The sequence below is a fragment of the Etheostoma spectabile genome, chromosome 6 (genome assembly GCF_008692095.1).
Source record: "Etheostoma spectabile isolate EspeVRDwgs_2016 chromosome 6, UIUC_Espe_1.0, whole genome shotgun sequence".
Classification (NCBI taxonomy): Eukaryota; Metazoa; Chordata; class Actinopteri; order Perciformes; family Percidae; genus Etheostoma; species Etheostoma spectabile.
In genome coordinates, this window is record NC_045738.1 from 31,615,135 (window position 1) to 31,635,844 (window position 20,710).

The window sequence follows — 20,710 nt, forward strand, 5'->3', positions numbered from 1 at the left end:
TAGACCTGCTCTATCTGTAAACCATTGAGCGGTCTAGACCTGCTCTATCTGTAAACCATAGAGCGGTCTAGACCTGCTCTATCTGTAAAATTATAGAGGGGTCTAGACCTGCTCTATCTGTAAATTATTAGAGCGGTCTAGACCTGCTCTATCTGTAAATTATAGAGCGGTCTAGACCTGTTTCTTCGTGAAACCATAGAGCGGTCTAGACCTGCTCTATCTGTAAATTATAGAGCGGTCTAGACCTGTTCTATCTGTAAACCATAGAGCGGTCTAGACCTGCTCTATCTGTAAATTATAGAGAGGTCTAGACCTGCTCTATCTGTAAATTATAGAGCGGGTCTAGACCTGCTCTATCTGTAAAGTGTCTTGAGATAACTCTTGTTTTGAATTGATATGGGGGAGGGCAGTCTCGTGTAAAGACAAACTGAAGACTAACTGGTTGCAGAGGATTCTTTTGGACCTGATGAAATATGTTTGGGGATCCTGGCATGAATACATTGACTTTGTTTCAAAAAGTTGGTGCCTGCATGCTCGCCCCCCCCCCCCCCCCTCACACTATTAACCATCCTAAACTGAAAAATCTAAGCAATGGTTTTGTGACACAGCCCATAACAAATTAATAAGCTGCTAAAATATCATCAATAACGCATCAAATAATAAGAGCCTAATCATTATTATTTTTTTCTTTAAACCATATCAAAAACTGAATTTATATTCCAATCAATTCACCTGAGAGTAGACCTAGCAAACTGATTCCTTTTAAGGATTCAGGTTATTCTGAGTCACTCACTAAACTGATCCGGTTGTGCGAGTCATTTGAATCACTTGAGTCAGTATTGATTTATGGTTGAGCTTGCAATGTTTCGGACTGTCTGCTCAACCTAATTGCATTTTAAATACTACTACATTATACACCAAACCTACAGTAGGCCTAGCTAGTCTACGTGCAGAACATGTCATGATATTTCAGAGTGAAAGAATGGCTTTTGTTGTTGATTGCTCACTCACTCGCTCATCTGCTACAGCTCATCATAGCCAGCTGATTCGGCAATTGACTGACTCACGCGATAACTCATGAGTCTCGAGTGAATCCCATGGCAATGTTTGAGTCAAGTTAAAGACTCGGGTGAAAGATCCGAGTGAATCATGACTCAAAGAGGTTTACCTGAGAGCCTGTGGCTACACTGTTGTGACACAGAAATGGATAGGCAGCGGGAATATCAAATGAATCACATATCAGGAGCCTAATCATTATTATTTTCTCTTAAACCCAATCAAAAACTTAATTTATATTACAATCAATGTATGGACCTGCAGGCTGCCATTTCACAATAAGAGCTCACCTGAGAGCTTGTAGCTCCACCTAGATTAGACCCTTCACCTCCGCTAGGTTGAGAGCCTTTGGCTCCGTCATCTGGATCAGACCATGCAGCTCCACCTGTAGCTCCACCTGCAGCTCCACCTGTAGCTCCACCTGTAGCTCCACCTGTAGCTCCACCTGGCTGTGTACTCTCTGACTTTTGGCTACTGCCAGTTTTGTCCTGATGAAATAATGTTGGCATTCACACACAATCAAATCAGTTGTACAATCTGCAGATAATTCTGCATGGTGAATATATCCATGTTCCATGTTGGAGATTGTAGTTTGCCAAACATTGAGGCTACACAAGTGACAGATTCAGTCAAAGATAAGTGTTTATCAAATATTAAATAAAGACAGCTGTTGAGCTGTTACTTACAGGTGTGCGGGAGGATGACATAATGGTCTTTTGCTTTTTTGGAGGATTTTTCTTTTTGGTAGGAATTTTCAAAATCACTCCTAAAACGACAAAAAAAAGACGCAAGTTAGCGTTTATATGACATGTTTGAACCATCAACTATGTTACTAACATCTTACACCTGAGATATAAAAATAGAAATCTTTGCCTTCTGCCCATACCCAAATCTCTGCCATTCAACTGAAATATGCATCAAAGTGATGTAATGATAAACTTGATCGCATTTGCCGTATACTTCTTTATCTACAGCATACAGTATGTCAACTAACAGTTGGCTTAAGTAACTGGCTATTCACCAGCTCAACAGACACTGAACAAGCTCTCAAAAAAATGGTCTTACCACCAAAAGGATACGAGATATCAATGAAAAAATGTGGGCATATTAGCGATTCAAAAAAGTTCTTCGCTCTGCGTTTTGCTCAGAAATGTGGACGCTGATTAACAAGACAGTGAATGGAAGAAGATTAGGAACTCTACTCACTCTTGTCGTTTAAAAGCTCACTGAACGACAAGTATAATTCATGTAACATAAATGAGCACATTGGCTGAAACTAGACAAGAATATCTATGTTTTGATGTATAAATTGTCCATGACAAGTTAGAATTATTGGCGTGGGAGCAAGTTATAGAGAGAGAAGTAAGATGATTTTTTTCTTCACGCAATACACACTCATTATAAATGCAGAAAAATTCTAAAATGTACACTATACTTAAACAGCTTTTTCACAAAAACTGTAAAAAATATCAAAATACACAAATAAGACCAACTAGACCCTGAATACCTGAATATTTTGTGAAAGGTTTAAAGTTTGAATCAGGAGATACACTTTGAAGCAGACGAGGATTTGAAGGATTTGAAGCGGGCTCTCATTGACTTTAATGTTAAAATAAAATGTTTAAAAGCTTAATATTTGAAAAATTATAAATAGTAGATAAATAGTTGAAGAAGTCCCATCATCTGCTGAAAGAGCTAAAGATTTGAAAAGTTGAACGGTTTAAAAGCTGAAAGTATGCAGGAGTTAGAGAGAGCCAAAAATGTTATGGAAGAATAACGAAGAACCGAATAACAATAGTTGGAATGTTGTGCAACGGCACTCCCACAATTACAACGTTTCAAACGCACAACAAAACTGACAGACCTGAGAAACCAGTTTACAGAGGAAGGTGGAGCATGGCTAAACAATTTACCCTCCTGTACTGGATAGCTCCAGCTATGCTGAAATGCAAATGTTATAACTTTACAATTCGTCAACTAACAGTTGGCTGCCTTAAGTATACTGTACACTCACTGCAGTAAAAATTAAAGACAATGGTTTACAATCTTTTTTTAATCAAACATCGTGTGTCAGTTTTTATTCAAAGTGATTCACATTAAGAAGATGTACACGCCTCTATGAAATGGAATAAAACTGATTAAACTGTAGAAGGCTAATACAGCACAGCGGCAACGCAGCCATCATGGGTCCCAATCTTAACTGAATAACATGCAGGGGTAGAGACATTTGTAAAGACAGCAGATTGCTCTTTTCTACGAGTGGCTTAATAACAAAGTTTTCTGGGCCTGTGGGAAAATAGCCTTGAAGTAGAGAATGACTAATGGCCGAAGTTCTGATGTCTCCGAGGACTGGACAAGAAAGAGAAAAAACGATGACTGTTCTAATAAACAAAAGTTGGATCCTTTTCCCCACCGTTTCATCATATAATCAACGTTATAGAATGTATTCCTAAACAAAGAACCTAATAATAAGACCATGTATCTGTATAGAAAGAATATGGAGGTCTTACCTTGAGTTGCCGCGACCGACTCGAAGACAAGTAGGAAGTGTCTGACTCTGCGCTAAACCTTCTCCTTCTGATATTTCATTAACCCATGTGACTCCTTCTCATATTTCATTAACCCATGTGACACCTTCTCATATTTCATTAACCCATGTGACACCTTCTCATATTTCATCAACCCTTCGGACTCCCACTGTCACACCACATTCTCACACGATGACCCAGTACTCGCAACCAAGTCAAACATTTTAATATAAGCGCTAAAATGTAATTATTGGTAGTTTTGATGACAGAGTTTAAGCTTTCTTTAGCATTGTTTTTTTGTACTTTGCATTAGGGCGGACCTTTTTTACATACACACACACATACACACACACACGTAATGCTAGTTCAAAGGAGTGGCAAGCTGAGACATCCATCCAGTTTCAGCTCTATCATTGTTTTTTTGTACTTTGCATTAAGGCGGGCCTTATTTCCTCACACGTAATCACTTCACAATCTTCATGGAGACAGCTAAAGCTAATGTTAGCCACCCTGCAGCTGGCAGAGTTAGCTTTGACTTCATATATCAGCTTCTAACAGCTGTCTTCTCAGTAATGTGACAATCTGCAAGAAACAGGTTGCTTATAAATCACTGAAATAGTAGTAGCAGCACCATTTGGCTTAGTTATCAATGCCGTTAGCATCATGGCTAACACTATGGTTACTCAGTTTATGACAAATTGTTTCAACTGTGCTTTCTAACATAATGTCATTGTGTTAGAAATCCCGATAGTGGACAGAACGTGTAACAACAACCACATGCTTATAGCAGCATTAAAGGTAAAGTCACTTTTATTGTCACATACACATACATGTTGTGAAATTCATTCTCTGCATTTGACCCAGTGAGCAGCCAATCACAGCGCCCGGAGACCAACTCCAACACCAGTGCCGTGATCAAGGACTCTAGCTGTGTTTCCATCCACACGTTTTTATCTAAATCAAGTGATATTGGAAACAGTAAAATTCAATGGAATTTCATGAATATCGACTCAAAGGAAATACGTTCGGTCTCATCTGATTTTCTCTTGATGATATTCGGCTTATGTGATAAACACCGATGGAAACGTTATTTGCCGAATAAATAATGAATTGCGATTAAGTTTTAGGTCCTTTTATGGTTACAACCCGGCACAAAAAGCAACAAAGAGAGATGGATTTGGACTTTCTGGATTTAATTTATCAGGAACTCGTGAAGGAAATGTCCGACAAAGGTTAGGACAAGCCGTGGTACGTCCTGCGGAGTCAATGGAAGACGCTCAGACAGAGAGACATGTCTCAAAAAAAAAGAGTCTCGCAGCAATGCCTGAGGGACAATAAAAGACAAGTTGCATCTGCATCGTCATAGCGATGTGTTGATAGCATTGTTTTCTTAAAGCTCGATATGTCTCTATCAGCTGGAGCATGAGCTCCATTACAACCTGTCCCATAGTGATCATGTGATGCAAAACAGCGTCATGTGACGTCCTTACCACAGGTTTTTACTGGCTTTAAAGACGTTGGATGGAAACACACTTTCAACAGATTTATTCAAATGAGTTTTCCTACCGAATTTCAGATAATTCAATTGACACGTGGATGGAAACGTAGCTACTGACTGGAGAACCTAGCACATGGTTTTGATGGTGGGGGGAAACCAGAGAAACTGTTACGAATCTCACTTGGAGTGCCCAACGTCGGGACTCAATTAGCTAAGAAATCACTCTAGATTTGATTATGTACAAAAATGATTTATTAAAAAACAGAGCAATGCATTCCGGGCAGTTATACGTGCACGGTCCTAATGGAACATGACTAGTTCAGAGGTCCCCAAAAAGGCGCTTAAGACAGGGGTGCGCAGAGGTATATGGGTTCTCCTTAAGGGAGCCCTATTGGTTCAAAACGTCACTGGGCAGATCATAACGCCTTAGCAACAGTATTTCTATTGGCTGGGTGGGTGCGGCATGCCGTCTCAGTCTGCAGACTGTGTCTGTGTCTGTGTGTGTGTGTGCTTTGGGTGTCTTTCCTGTGAGAGAATACTATTTTCTGCTGTTAGAGTTATCAGCGTGACCTCTGGCCTTACTCCTCATGTTTGTTTCCTGCCAGATGTGGTTATCACTCGACACAGGAATGCCGCCCCCACCTACACGCCAAGGACAAGTAACAACATACTTTTCTTTTATTCAATTCAATTCAATTCAATTCAATTCCAATTCAATTCAATTCAATTTTATTTATAGTATCAATTCATAACAAGAGTTATCTCAAGACACTTTACAGATAAACCACACTCCAGAATTTACAAGGACCCAACAGTTCTAGTAGTTTCCTCCAGAGCAAGCAACAGTGCGACAGTGGCGAGGAAATACTTCCTTTTAGGCAGAAACCTCGGTCAGACCCAGACCCAGACCCAGGCCCAGACCCAGACCCAGACCCAGACCCAGACCCAGGTTCTTGGTAGGCGGTGTCTGACGGGCCGGTTGGGGTTAATGAAGAGTGGCAATAACAAAAATAGAAAAAATTAGTAGTTTGTAGCAGTTCTTTGTAGTAGTTCATGGCATAGCAGGACGCTGTGCGGCATTACAAGGCACAGCAGGACGTAGCAGGACGTAGCAGGATGTAGCAGGACGTAGCAGGACGTAGCAGGACGTAGCAGGACGTAGCAGGACACTGCAGTGTAGCAGTTGAACATGGCATCACAGAACGTGTAGCGGGACCATGGCGACAGCTGCTACCCTGATTTCGGAGCCTCTCTGATCCAAGGGAACATGCTGGGGAAAAAAAACATTCAGTGTTTGACATGAGCTTTGTTCCATTTGCTTATGCATAAGTTTATTCACAGTACCTAAGTATAATCACAATACCTGAGTATAATTTCCCACAATAATCACAATACCTGAGTATAATTTCCCACAATTATATTATTATACATTATTATGTATTAAATTATTATTATTATTAAATTATACATATTCCACATAGAAAGTCCCGGAACGACCTGGATTCAATTCAATTAAATTTTATTTATAGTATCAATTCATAACAAGGTTGATACCTTAATCAGTATCCATTGGCTCCTCAAACACGGACTTGAAGACCTTTTCTAGGTCTGCGTTTCCCTTCACCTCTTCCTTAATTCTCTCCAACAGCTCATCATTCCCGCTAACTTTTAACGTACTCACAAAGTCTTCAAATATAGTGAGCAGAGATTGGGCGTACTCTATCACACTCGGTTCAGATTTTGGAAACCCACCGGTGTGCAAACCGATAACTCTGCCCTGGGCATCAAACACCGGGGAGCCAGAAGAGCCGTAAAACATGAAAGTTTTGTAGTACACTAAATAATCTGCATGTGGGTCATTTTTGATCGCTTGATTGATTGCGCAAAATGTAAATGGATAATTCTCTTTCTCAATGATAAATGTAAGATCCATCTTTTTCACTTCTCCTTTTGGGTGACCAATAATACAGGCTTCACCATTCGGAGGCATTGGACCAAACATCTTCAGGAGTCCTGGTGGCACAATGGTGTTAGTGATTTCACTTGTTTTATAGTTGTAGTTTTCACCCACAGGCATTATCTTAATTACAGCATACCCTTCTTTAACTTTTCTCCTTCGACGCAACCACTGAAAAGGTGTGCGTTGGTCAAGATGAAGTTGTCAAACAGCACAAAGCCTGTTCCCTGACGAATATCCTTAACAACAATTTTGCAAACGGACTCGCCCAGTTTCAGCACCTTTGTGAATCTGTGAAATTCACTGAATGACTGTTGGATCTTCCCAAAGTTTTCTTTCCTCAGGTTGACTGCTTTCGAATAAGAATATGAAAGAATATGAAAAATAATCGTTTCAAAAATCTTATCAATGTTGACATTGTTGCCACTCTTTTTCATAGCTGCTCTGATTTTTCTCTGCAGTTCTTCATCTACAGCTGGCGTTGTGTCAGACCTCTGTGGCGAATGACTTGATAAACCCGAGCTATCATATATATATATATGACAACATATATTTGCTCTCTTGTTCCGTGAAAGACATAGCTTTAATTTTTTTTTAACCAGGTAACCGACCTTCTGTTTTATTTTGGTGATGCAATTAGAATCATTATTGTAAGTTAGAGTGAAGTCGCCGAGTTTATCAACGAAGCGACCGTCTCTTTCCAGAGCCTCTTTGACAGTGATCCCCTTCACCCCATAGACCCACAGATACTTCAACTTTTTGACAGCATTGCTTCTAAAAAGCTTCTTTGTTTTGGTGTTTTTTCCTCCGATTGTATAAATAAATAAAAAAATCACAACATTTTCATCTGGATACGTCTTCATCTTCTTCCAGTACTGTTCAGTTGATTGTATCGCCTCCAGAACGGTGCGAGGTTCATCGCAGTCAATAGCGTATTCATTACAGTCAGTAGGACTGAACTTCACGGTGAAATGATGCAAATGTCCGACCTGCAGGAAACCAGAGTGAAAACAAAAAGTTGCACATCATGTTGATGTCATAAACATGCTGACTTTTTGTACAGTGCTTCCCAAACTACCAACCATCTTCTAGTGTTTACCTGAGAGCCTGTAGCACCACCTAGATTTGACCCTTCAACTCCGCTTGGCTGAGAGAATCTGACTCCGTCATCTGAATCTGTCCATGCCTCTCTGCTCTTAGCTCCGCCTGTAGCTCCACCTGTAGCTCCAACTGGCTGTGTACTCTCCGTCAATCGGCTGCTGCCAGTTTTGCCCTGATGAAATAATGATGGCATTCACACACAATCAAATCCGTTGGACAACCTTCAGATAATTCTACATGGTAAATACACATATATACAGGACATTAGGATGTCCAGAATACATTTTCTTTGTCTGAAAAATCATGGCCTGCATGCTCGTCCACCCTTGCCACTAAAACTACCAACCATCCTCAAGTGCAACATCTATAGGTAAGCAAATGTTTTGTGACACAGAAATGGATAGACAGCTGGAATATCAAATGCATCACATATTAGGAGCCTGATCATTAGTATTTTCTCTTGAACCCAATCAAAAACGTAATGTATATTACAATTAAAGCCATTTCACAATGAGAGCTCACCTGAGAGCCTGTAGCTCCACCTACATTAGACCTTTCACCTCCACTAGGTGGAGAGCCTTTGCCTCCGCCACCTGGATCAGATCCTGCAGCTCCACCTGTAGCTCCACCTGGCTGTGTACTCTCTGTCAATCGGCTGCTGCCAGTTTTGCCCTGATGAAATAATGATGGCATTTACACACAATCAAATCAGTTGGACAATCCGTAGATAATTCTGCATTGTAAAAATACATATATACAGGACATTAGGATGTCCACAATATATTTTCTTTGTCTGAAAAAACAGACACAAGTTACAGATTCAGTCAAAGACAAGTGTTTATCAAATATTAATTAAAGATAGTTCTTGAGTTGTTACTTACAGATGTGCGGGAGGATGACATAATGGTCTTTTGCTTTTTCTGAGGATTTTTCTTTTTGGTAGGAATTTTCAAAATTACTCCTAAAATGACAAAAAAAAAGTAAGTTAGCGTTTATATGACATATTTGAACCATCAACCACTAACATCTTACACCTGAGAAATAAATATAAAAATAGAAATCTTTGCCTTCTGCCCATACCCAAATCTATGCCAGTCAACTGAAATATGCATCAAAGTGATGCAATGATAAACTTGATCGCATTTGCCGTATACTTCTTTATCTACAGCATACAGTATGTCAACTAACAGTTGGCTTAAGTAACTGGCTATTCACCAGCTATTCAGACACTGAACAAGCTCTCAAAAAAATGGTCATACCACCAAAAGGATACGAGATATCAATGAAAAAATGTGGGCATATCAGTGATTTAAAAAAGTTCTTCGCTCTGCGTTTTGCTCAGAAATGTAGACGCTGATTAACAAGACAGTGAATGGAAGAAGATTAGGAACTGTTCTCACTCATGTCATTTGAAAGCTCACTGAGTGAAAAGTATAACTCATATCACATAAATGAAGCACATCGGCAGAAACTAGACAAGAATATCTATGTTTTGATGTATAAATTGTCCATGACAAGTTAGAATTATTGGCGTGGGAGCAAGTTATAGAGAGAGAAGTAAGATGATTTTTTTTCCAGTCTACTTCACGCAATACACACTCATTATGAATGCAGAAAAATCCTAAAATGTACACTATACTTAAACAGCTTTTTCACAAAACCTGTAAAAGATATCAGAATACAAAATAGACCCTGAATACCTGAATATTTTGTGAATGGTTTAAAGTTTGAATCACCTCTGTATTTGAAAGAATGTAGGAGGAGATACAGAGTTAGAGAGAGCCAAAAAGCGTATGGAAGAATAACGAAGAACCGAATAACAATAGTTGGAATGTTGTGCAACGGCGCTCCCACAATCACAACGTTTCAAACGTACAACAAAACTAACAGACCTGAGAAACCAGTTTACCAAGGAAGGTGGAGCTGGGCTAAACACTTTACCCTCCTGTACTGGATAGCACCAGCTATGCTGAAATTCAATTGTCTTTTGTGCGTCCCGGTCCGGCCCGCGTGAGGCCAATCATAAATTACAAAATAAATTAAAAAAATATCTATGTTGAGTGTGCAATACAACATAGACACCTTCTCATATTTCATTAACCCATGTGACTCCTTCTCATATTTCATTAACCCATGTACTCGTTCTCATATTTCATCAACCCTTTGGATTCCCACTGTCGCACCACATGCTCACACGAGGACCCAGAACTTGCAACCAAGTCAAACAGTTTCATATTTTACTCTTGGGATAGCCAGTAAGCGCTAAAATGTAATTATTGGTAGTTTTGATGACAGAGTTTAAGCTTTCTGTAGCATTGTTTTTTTGTACTTTGCATTAGGGCGGGCCTTTTTTACATACACACACACATAATGCTAGTTCAAGGAAGTGGCAAGCTGGGACATCCATCCAGTTTCAGCTCTATGTATCATTGTTTTTTTTTTGTACTTTGAATTAGGGCGGGCCTTATTTCCTCACACGTAATCACTTCACAATCTTCACAGAGACAGCTAAATCTAATGTTAGCTGCCCTAAAGCTGTCAGAGTTAGCTTAGCTGGGAGCTTCATGTGGATAGCTAAAGCTAATGTTAGCTGCCCTACAGCTGTCAGAGTTAGCTTTGACTTCATATATCAGCTTATAACAGCTGTCTTCTCAGTAATGTGACAATCTGCAAGAAACAGGTTGCTTATAAATCACTAAAATACTAGTAGCAGCACCATTTGGCTTAGTTATCAATGCCGTTAGCATTGTGGCTAACACTATGGTTACTCAGTTTATGACAAATTGTTTAGACTGTGCTTTCTAACATGATGTCATTGTGTTATAAATCCCGATAGTGGACATGAGGTGAAACAACAACCACATGCTTATAGTAGCATTAAAGGTAAAGGAACTTTTATTCTCACATACACATACAGTACATGTTGCGAAATTCATTCTCTGCATTTGACCCCATGAGCAGCCAATCACAGCGCCAGGGGACCAACTCCAATATCAGTGCCGTGATCAAGGACCCTAGCTGTGTTTCCATCAACACGTTTTTATCTAAATCAAGTGGTATTGGAAACAGTCAAATTCAATGGAATTTCATGAATATCGACTCAAAGGAAATACGTTCAGTCTCATCTGATTTTCTCTTGATGATATTCGGCTTATGTGATAAACACCGATGGAAACGTTATTTGCCGAATAAATAATGAATTGCGATAAAGTTTTAGGTCCTTTTATGGTTGCAAAACGCAGAAGAAGAAGTTGTAGTTCATTTCCCCCAGTACTTCCTCTCTGTCTGCACACGTGGGGGGGGGGCAACAAAGACAGATGGATTTGGACTTTCTGGATTTAATTTATCAGGAACTCGTGAAGGAAATGGCCGACAAAGGTTAGGACAAGCCGTGGGACGTCCTGCGGAGTCAATGGAAGACGCTCAGAGAGACATGTCTCAAAAAAAGAGTCTTGCGGGGGGGGCAATAAAAGACAAGTTCCATCTGCATCGTCATAGCGATGTGTTGATAGCATTGTTTTCTTAAAGCTCGATATGTCGCCATCAGCTGGAGCATGAGCTCCATTACAACCTGTCCCACAGTGATCATGTGATGCAAAACAGCGTCATGTGACGTCCTTACCACAGGTTTTTAACTGGCTTTAAAGACGTTGGATGGAAACACACTTTCACCAGATTTATTCAAACAAGTTTTTCTACCAAAGTTCCTATAATTCGATACGTGGATGGAAACATAGCTACTGACTTGAGAACCTAGCACATGGTTTTGATGGTGGGGGGAAACCGGAGAAACCCACACAAACATGGGGAGAACATACATATTCCACACAGAAAGGCCCAAAATGTCCTGGATTCAATTCAATTTTATCTATAGTACCAATTCATAACAAGTTATCTCGAAACACTTTACAGATAGAGCAGGTCTAGACCACACTCCAGAATTTACAAGGACCCAACAGTTCTAGTAGTTTCCTGAATTCAAGCATGTCTTTAGGTTCAGTGTCTCCTCTGGTAGATTAGCAGGATGTGCTGGATCAGCCAATATAAACAGTGTTGCATTACAATAATTAGAAATCAATGACAGGAAACTTATTTTGAAGAAAACAAACAGGTGAGTTTTAATATTATAGAAACAGGTAATATGAGTAATAAAGTCTAAAATATCAATTACAAAATCAACACAAAAAACTAAACAATTCCAAGAAAAGTTACTTAACTATGACATTTAGGCTTTCACAGGCGAGTCAATGTTTCTGATTACATTACAACAAACATCAATGGTAAGTCTAGAATATAGTATTAAAATAAGTGATGGTTATAGGTTGAGTAATAAGCTGTTCACAGCCCCAAAAATACACTTGGTACACAAAAATAGCAGGACAGCATTACAATTTGTAGTTAATCTTTCGGTCAAATTAAAGATTTCATGAACTTTAAAACAACCTATACAGCCAGGTGTGTTGAAGGTCTGAATACTTAATCAGTTTCCATTGGCTCAATGTAGTCCAGGAGCTCCTCAGGGTCTGCTGGCTCATCCTTGAGCTCAACCACAGACATGAAGACCTCTTCTAGGTCTGAGTTTTCCTTCACCTCTTTCTTAACTGTCTCCAACAGCTCATCCTTTCCATGTTCTTTTAACATAGTCACAATGTCTTTAAAAATAGTGAGCAGAGGTTGGGCCAACTCTATCACACTCTCTTGTTTGTAAAGAAATCCTGCGGTGTGCAAACCAACGACTCGACCACGAGCGTCAAACACCGGGGAGCCAGAAGAGCCGTGATACATGAAAGTGTTGTAGGCCACAACTTTGTCTGCGTTTTTCCCACCCATCATTATGTTTTCAATGTTTTGATCTTGGATAATTTGATTGATTGACCAGACAACGAAGGGATCTTTGCTTGGATGTGACTGATCCCTCGTCTCTTTCTCAATGATAAATGTAGGATCCATCTTTTTCACTCCTCCTGCTGGGTGACCAATAATACAGGCTTCACCATTCTGGGGCATTGGACCAAAACTCTTCAGGAGTCCTGGTGGCACCTTCATTTTTTTATGTTTCTTTGTTTTGTGGTTGTAGTTTTCACCCACATAATCAATCTCATCCTGAGTGCAGTAGATGTCACGGTGAGCCAGCTTGAAGTAGTACTCTTTTGACTCAGGATCTTCAAAGAAAAAAGACATTTCTATACCCTTCTTCAACTTTTGTCCTTCGACACAACCATTGAGAAGGTGTGCGTTGGTCAAGATGAAGTTGCCAAACAGCACAAAGCCTGTTCCCTGAGAAACATCCTCAACATCAATTTTGCAAACTGACTCGCCCCGTTTCAGCAGCTTCGTGATTCTGTGGACTTCACTGAATGACTGTTGGATCTTCCCAAAGTTTTCCTTCTTCAGGTTGACTGCTTTCTGATAAGAATCCCCAGGGAATCTACTCTCCATAAATGCTTTGAGCTCTGGAAACTGGCGACGCAGCGTTTCATAAATCTCCTCAATGTTGACATTGTTGCCACTCTTTTCTATCGCTGCTCTGACACTAATTCCTCTCTTTTCCATCGCTGCTCTGATTTTTCTCTGCTGCGCTTCATCTACAGCCGGCATTGAGTCAGACCTCTGTGCCGAATTACTTGATAAACCCGAGCTATCATTTGCAGAGATCCGTGGAAGACATATCTTGAAATGTTTTTCATGTAGTTTGTCAACTTTTTGTGTGCATTCAGTGATTAAATCTGGATTCTCATTGTCAGACAGAGTGAAGTCGCCGAGGTCTTCAATGAAGCGACCGTCTCTTTCCAGAGCCTCTTTGACAGTGATCCCCTTCTCCCCATAGACCCACAGATACTTCAACTTTTTGGCAGGCTTGTTTCTAAAAAGCTTCTTTTGTTCGGTGTATTGCCCTCCCACGGTATCAATGTAAAATACAGAATACATATCCCTTGAGTGTATTTTGTAAAATTGGTCCTGGGTCACTTCAACCTTTTCTTTTTTCCCTGATATGATCAGAGACTCGTCACTTCTGACACAAGTACAAGGGAAATGTGTTGCAACAATAGAGTCCCTTGCTTCACCCACCGTTATCACAATATTTTCATCTGAATGCATCTTCATCTTCTTCTCATAGATTTCAGATGATTTTATCACGTCCAGCAGTGTGCGAGGATGATAGCAGTCAATAGTGTATTTCTCGCTGTCAGTAGGACTGAATTTCACCGTGATGCGATGCAGATGTTCGCCCTGCAGAAAACAAGAGTGAGCAGAAAATCGCATGTTCTTGTTGATGTACACTGTAAAACCTTTCACCGTAAATTTACAGTAATATACTGCATAAGTAAACATACTGTATTTTAAACTCCACTGCACTGCGATTAACAGTAAATACCTGTAATCTGCAACATTCTGCAGATAGTGCTGTTATTTTATTATTTTCTCCCAGTATGCATTGCCAATTACAGTATGATCCTGTATAATATTAAAACAGCAAGATACTGTGAGATTTTAGCTGTAAATCTACATCAATGCGGACTTTTTGTACATGCAGCGCATCAGTCTACTCACCGTGGGATCAACACCGTTCTCCTCTTTCACTCTCGTTTGGCTGCGTGTCTGTAAATCGAGAAAAAGCTTTAGCCACTGTTCATCACCATACATCATGCTCTATCTGTAAACTATAGAGCGGTCTAGACCTGCTCTATCTGTAAACCATAGAGCGGTCTAGACCTGCTCTATCTGTAAACCATAGAGCGGTCTAGACCTGCTCTATCTGTAAATTATAGAGAGGTCTAGACCTGCTCTATCTGTAAATTATAGAGGGGTCTAGACCTGCTCTATCTGTAAATTATAGAGTGGTCTAGACCTGCTCTATCTGTAAATTATAGAGTGGTCTAGACCTGCTCTATCTGTAAATTATAGAGGGGTCTAGACCTGCTCTATCTGTAAATTATAGAGAGGTCTAGACCTGCTCTATCTGTAAATTATAGAGCGGTCTAGACCTGCTCTATCTGTAAATTATAGAGAGGTCTAGACCTGCTCTATCTGTAAATTATAGAGTGGTCTAGACCTGCTCTATCTGTAAATTATAGAGAGGTCTAACCTGCTCTATCTGTAAATTATAGAGCGGTCTAGACCTGCTCTATCTGTAAATTATAGAGAGGTCTAACCTGCTCTATCTGTAAATTATAGAGCGGTCTAGACCTGCTCTATCTGTAAATTATAGAGCGGTCTAGACCTGCTCTATCTGTAAATTATAGAGTGGTCTAGACCTGCTCTATCTGTAAATTATAGAGAGGTCTAGACCCGCTCTATCTGTAAATTATAGAGCGGTCTAGACCTGCTCTATCTGTAAATTATAGAGAGGTCTAGACCCGCTCTATCTGTAAATTATAGAGTGGTCTAGACCTCCTCTATTTGTAATGTTTCTCAAGATAACTCTTGTTATGAATTGATTCTATAAATAAAATTGATTTGAATGTAATTGCACCTTGAGGTCATGCACTAGAATACACACCCACATGGTGATGGGTGGAGTGTTTATCGGGGGAGGGCAGTCTCGTGTAAAGACAAACTGAAGACTAATTGTTTGCAGATGATTCTTTTGAACCTGATGAAATAGTTTTTTGGCGCCTGGCATGAATACATTTACTTTGCTGCCTGCATGCTCGTCCCTCCCCCCCCCCACTCACACTATTGACTATCCTTAACGGAAACATCTAAGCAATGGTTTTGTGATACAGCTGTAACAAATTGATGAGCTGCTAGAACATCAAATGCATCAAACAAAAAGTCATTATCATTATTACTTTCTCTTTAAAACATATCAAAAGCTGAATTCATAATCCAATCAATTCACCTGAGAGCCTGTAGCTCCACCTAGATTGGACTGTGCATCTCCGCTTGGCTGAGAGAATTTGGCTCCTTCCCCTGGATCAGACCCTGAAGCTCCGCCTGCAGCTCCACCTGCAGCTCCACCTGTAGCTCCGCCTGAAGCTCCACCTGTAGCTCCACCTGTAGCTCCGCCTGAAGCTCCGCCTGAAGCTCCACCTGAAGCTCCACCTGTAGCTCCGCCTGAAGCTCCGCCTGAAGCTCCGCCTGAAGCTCCACCTGAAGCTCCACCTGAAGCTCCGCCTGAAGCTCCATCTGAAGCTCCGCCTGAAGCTCCGCCTGTAGCTCCGCCTGAAGCTCCGCCTGAAGCTCCGCCTGAAGCTCCACCTGTAGCTCCGCCTGTAGCTCCACCTGGCTGTGCACTCTCTGACAATCGGCTGCTGACAGTTTTGCCCTGATGAAATAATGTTGGCATTCACGCACAAATCAGCTGTATAATCTGCAGATAACTCTGCATGGTAAACATATCCATGTTGAAGGTTTTAGTTTGCCAAACCCTGAGGCTACACAAGTTACAGATTCAGTCAAAGATAAGTGTTTGTTAATTATTTAAAGAGAGATGTTGAACTTACAGGTGTGCCGAAAAATGACGCGATGTCCAGCGTATTTTGCTTTTTTGGAGGATTCTTCTTTCTGGAAGGCATTTTCAAAGTGACTCCTAAAATGACAAAAATAAAGTAAGTTGATGTTAAAATGACATCATTTAATATGTTAGTAACATCTTACACCTGAGATATAAATATGACACACACATGTCTCTTCTACCCGTCCCCAAGTCTATGCCATTAATTGAATAAATTACATCGGCATCTTATTGATGCCTTGATAAACTTAAAGTAAAAATGAAAGTATTGCATTTGCCATATACTTCTGTATCTATATGTCAACTGACAGTTGCTGCGGTACAAATGAAAGATTATGGTGTGAAATCTGTTTTAATCAAACAAATTTCATGGCGAGGTTTTCATTCAAAATGATTTACATTAACAAGACGTAAACGCCTCGCCCACATTTCTTTTTGAAATGTATAATTAGAGACGCCTCGGTTGAAAGCCAGCCCAGTTTTTCACATGTGCTGCTGACTGTAATAGTTGGTGTTGATATGGATCAATACCGGTGTATTGAGATCCATACTGTAGTTTCAGTTTCTCTCCAGTATGCACGGCTGCGACCTGGCTGTCTGTAACTGAGTCAGTGCCGCTTCTGTAACAGCACGGAGCCGGCACACTTTGCCCCCCCCCACCCCGCCCCTTGTGATTTGATGTTGCAACAACCCGTGACTCATCGGGCCAAAGAACGGCAGAGAAGACGAGGTTCCAAAAAGGAAACCAAGTAAAGCTGTATAAGATGTAAAAATGCTGTAAGATACAGTGGTAACACAGCCAATTTATGCAATCAAATGGAAATTCTGTCCTGGGTTATAACTAATTATCACAAAACCACTTAAAAGGTCAAGAAAATGCATTCAGATTTAGCAATTTGATGATGAATCCACCTTAATTATTAAAAAGTTATCGGTATACTGGCCCTGTATTTACTTGGTATTGGATTGATACCAATTTTTTTCACTATCGCACATCATTGTTTTGTAAAAGGTGCCGCCCAGCAGCTTGTATGAATTTGGCTGACAAATCACAACAGAGTGGGCCAGCTGACCAATCAGAGCACACAGGGCTTTACAGGAAGGCGCCAAATGCTCAAACTGAGTTTTGAGCAGAGGAGCTGCAGCAATGGGCAGTAGGCCTATGACAAACATGTAAAGCTATTCTAGTAGATCCCAAAAGTACAAAAATGACAATGAAAACTAAAAGAAACACAATGCGATGTAAACATTGATTAGTAAAACACATATTGTTTTAAAACCCCTCTTTTGAAATCTTAAGGAAAATGGTAAATTTAAATAATATTAAATGGAATAAAACTGTATTCAACTGTAGAAATCATACAATGCAGCTGCAATGCAGCGCAACATACTGTATGTCCCAAATGTAAGTAATAATGTAAATACTATGCATACTATGCTTTCATACGGGGGGCTTAATGACTGCAGTTTTCTGGGCTTATTGGAAATAGCCTAGAAGTAGAGAAATGTATATTTATTAATATTTATACTGTTTATTGATCTCCCCCTGGCATCTCTCCAGCTGCCACCACAAAGTGACTAATGTGATGTCTCGGCAAAAAGAGCTAAAACATTGACTGTCCAGTTCAAATGAGTGTCCTAATCAGTCAATTTCAATAATTATTTTTACAGTTAATCATCAAAGACGTTAGATCTGTGTGATGAACCTCAACACTCACGTAGCAGTCAGGAAATGAAAGAAAAAAGTAATTACTTTGTCGTTGTTTGATCCTTTCCCCCACTTTGTCATTATATAATCAGCGTTTTAGGATGTGTTCATAACAATAAGACTATGATATATCCATACTGGATCTGTAAAGACTCTGGAGGTCTTACCTTGACTTACTGCGACCGTCTATGGAAAAGGGCGCGCTGTTTTGGAGGACAGAGAGAAAATAGCGGACTCTGAACCTTGCAGTCATATTTCATTAACCCACGTGACTCCTTCTCATATTTCATTAACTCTTCGGACTCCCACTGTCACACCACATTCTCACACAGTGACCCGGTACAAGTCAAACATTTTAATATTTTACTCTCGGGATGGCCAGTAAGCGCTAAAATGTAATTATTGGTAGTTCTGATGACAGAGTTAGTATATTACAACTCTCTAAATCTCGGACAACAGAATCAGAATCAGAATCAGCTTTATTCGCCAGGTATGAGGACACATACGAGGAATTTGTCTTTGGAGCACTGCTCACACTGTGCTTACACATACATATCAACCAAAACAGAAATATACACAATATATACATACTTAAACAGAAACAAGATAGAGGCATGAGTGCAATGAAGCGATCAATACAATTATTTAAATGTGCGTAGTTAATACAGTTAATCATCAAAAGACGTTAGATCTGTGTGATCAGAGATGGGAGCAGTTATATTTTGAATATGCATAAAAAATCTGATGAAACACGTCTGAGCTATACTATACTATATATACTATACTATGTATATATATACTTTATATACTATACTATACTATATATACGATACTGCAACGTTGGGCCACTATTGTGCATCTCTAACCTCAGTGCATCTCTAAATGTAACTGTAAATAATTAATTGGATGTTTTATAAAATGAAAATAGTCTTTATTTTCCCAAAAAAGTAAATACAGTAAGTAGGGCCCAGAGGATGAGGGCCAAACATTACTGAACATTGGCACAGAGGTTAAAGGATTAGAACTCAGTGGTTCTCAATCTTTAGAATTTCAGTGGTCTTAGTTGATCCCTCAACATTAATTTAACTTTGGGTCCCTGGTCCCTACACCAGGGACCCCTGGACCTGGTCCCTACACCAGGGACCCCTGTACCTGTTCCCCACAGACCCAAATCCTCTCAGCTGTTGCTGACATATGCCACTGTCTCTTCATGTGGCTCATTATGTTTGGCACGTTGTCTGGGTCAGTTCTTATATCATAAGAAGTTAATCATGTAAATAATGTAAATGCTGAATGCCCTAAAACCTGTTGATACTACAACAATGCAAAGCCTCTTAACCCTACAGTTTTGCACATATCATGTAAGACTTGATCTCTCAATTTTTTGCAAAAAAACTCCAGAAAGTGCCATTTAATGGTTTATTTTTCAAATTTTTTTCCTGGGGGAGCATGCAACAGACCCCCCCTAGGGAGAGCCCCATCCCCCACAAAAATAACAAATTCCAATTTAAACCCTAAAGGATGAAGACCCAAAGAAATTGCTTTGTACGCGGCAAAATATCGGTTGGCCCCCCCAAATCTCACTCCAAGGTTTTTGGAAAATTTGGCAGCCCTGCAGTTTATGACAAATTGTTTCAACTGTGCTTTTATAACGTCATTGTGTTATAAATCCCGATAGTGGACATGAGGTGAAACAACAACCACATGCTTATAGCAGCATTAAAGGTAAAGGAACTTTTATTCTCACATACACATACAGTACATGTTGCGAAATTCATTCTCTGCATTTGACCCAGTGAGCAGCCAATCACAGCGCCCGGAGACCAACTCCAACATCAGTGCCGTGATCAAGGACCCTAGCTGTGTTTCCATCAACACGTTTTTATCTAAATCAAGTGGTATTGGAAACAGTAAAATTCAATGGAATTTCATGAATATCGACTCAAAGGAAATACGTTCGGTCTCATCTGATTTTCTCTTGATGATATTCGTATTATGTGATAAATACCGATGGAAACGTTATTTGCCGAATAAATAATGAATTGCGATTAAGTTTTAGGTCCTTTTATGGTTGCAACCCGCCACAAAACGCGGAAGAAGAAGTTGTAGTTCATTTCCCCCAGTACTTCCTCTCTGTCTGCACACATGGGGGGGGCAACAAAGACAGATGGATTTGGACTTTCTGGATTTAATTTATCAGGAACTGGTGAAGGAAATGGCCGACAAAGGTTAGGACAAGCCGTGGGACGTCCTGGGGAGTCAATGGAATACATGTCTCAGACAGAGAGACATGTCTCAAAAAAAGAGAGTCTCGCGGGGGGGGGGGGGGGCAATAAAAGCCAAGTTGCATCTGCATTGTCATAGCGATGTGTTGATAGCATTGTTTTCTTAAAGCTCGATATGT

General features: G+C 40.1%; 2 protein-coding genes and 1 long non-coding RNA gene across 5 annotated transcripts; all 3 read right to left on the reverse strand.

Moving 5' to 3' along the window:
* Positions 1 to 1,066: 1,066 nt before the first annotated feature.
* Positions 1,067 to 3,625, reverse strand: LOC116691611 (uncharacterized). The gene is made up of 3 exons (XR_004332513.1): positions 3,567 to 3,625; positions 1,743 to 1,822; positions 1,067 to 1,544 (listed from the first exon to the last, which is right to left on the reverse strand). It is a non-coding gene; the product is annotated as an uncharacterized LOC116691611 (long non-coding RNA).
* A 2,587-nt stretch (positions 3,626 to 6,212) lies between these two features.
* Positions 6,213 to 9,085, reverse strand: LOC116691602 (protein FAM111A-like). The gene is given in 5 exon segments (XM_032519361.1): positions 6,213 to 7,179; positions 7,182 to 8,028; positions 8,139 to 8,312; positions 8,663 to 8,812; positions 9,022 to 9,085. Coding segments are annotated over 5 exon segments (1,734 nt in total). The 5' UTR covers positions 9,043 to 9,085; the 3' UTR covers positions 6,213 to 6,637.
* A 3,147-nt stretch (positions 9,086 to 12,232) lies between these two features.
* LOC116691598 (keratin, type I cytoskeletal 9-like) lies at positions 12,233 to 18,539 on the reverse strand. 3 transcript variants are annotated; one of them, XM_032519354.1, is made up of 6 exons: positions 18,474 to 18,539; positions 16,588 to 16,673; positions 16,367 to 16,409; positions 15,984 to 16,258; positions 14,693 to 14,740; positions 12,233 to 14,371 (listed from the first exon to the last, which is right to left on the reverse strand). In XM_032519354.1, the coding sequence occupies exons 2-6, from the start codon at positions 16,657 to 16,659 to the stop codon at positions 12,617 to 12,619; spliced, it is 2,193 nt and encodes a 730-aa protein (XP_032375245.1). In that variant the 5' UTR covers positions 16,660 to 16,673; positions 18,474 to 18,539; the 3' UTR covers positions 12,233 to 12,616. The 3 variants fall into 3 exon arrangements, with proteins under 3 accessions (XP_032375245.1, XP_032375246.1, XP_032375244.1); XM_032519355.1 differs by having other exon boundaries at positions 15,984 to 16,078; positions 16,343 to 16,409; positions 18,474 to 18,519; XM_032519353.1 differs by having other exon boundaries at positions 15,984 to 16,409; positions 18,474 to 18,519.
* Positions 18,540 to 20,710: the final 2,171 nt, after the last annotated feature.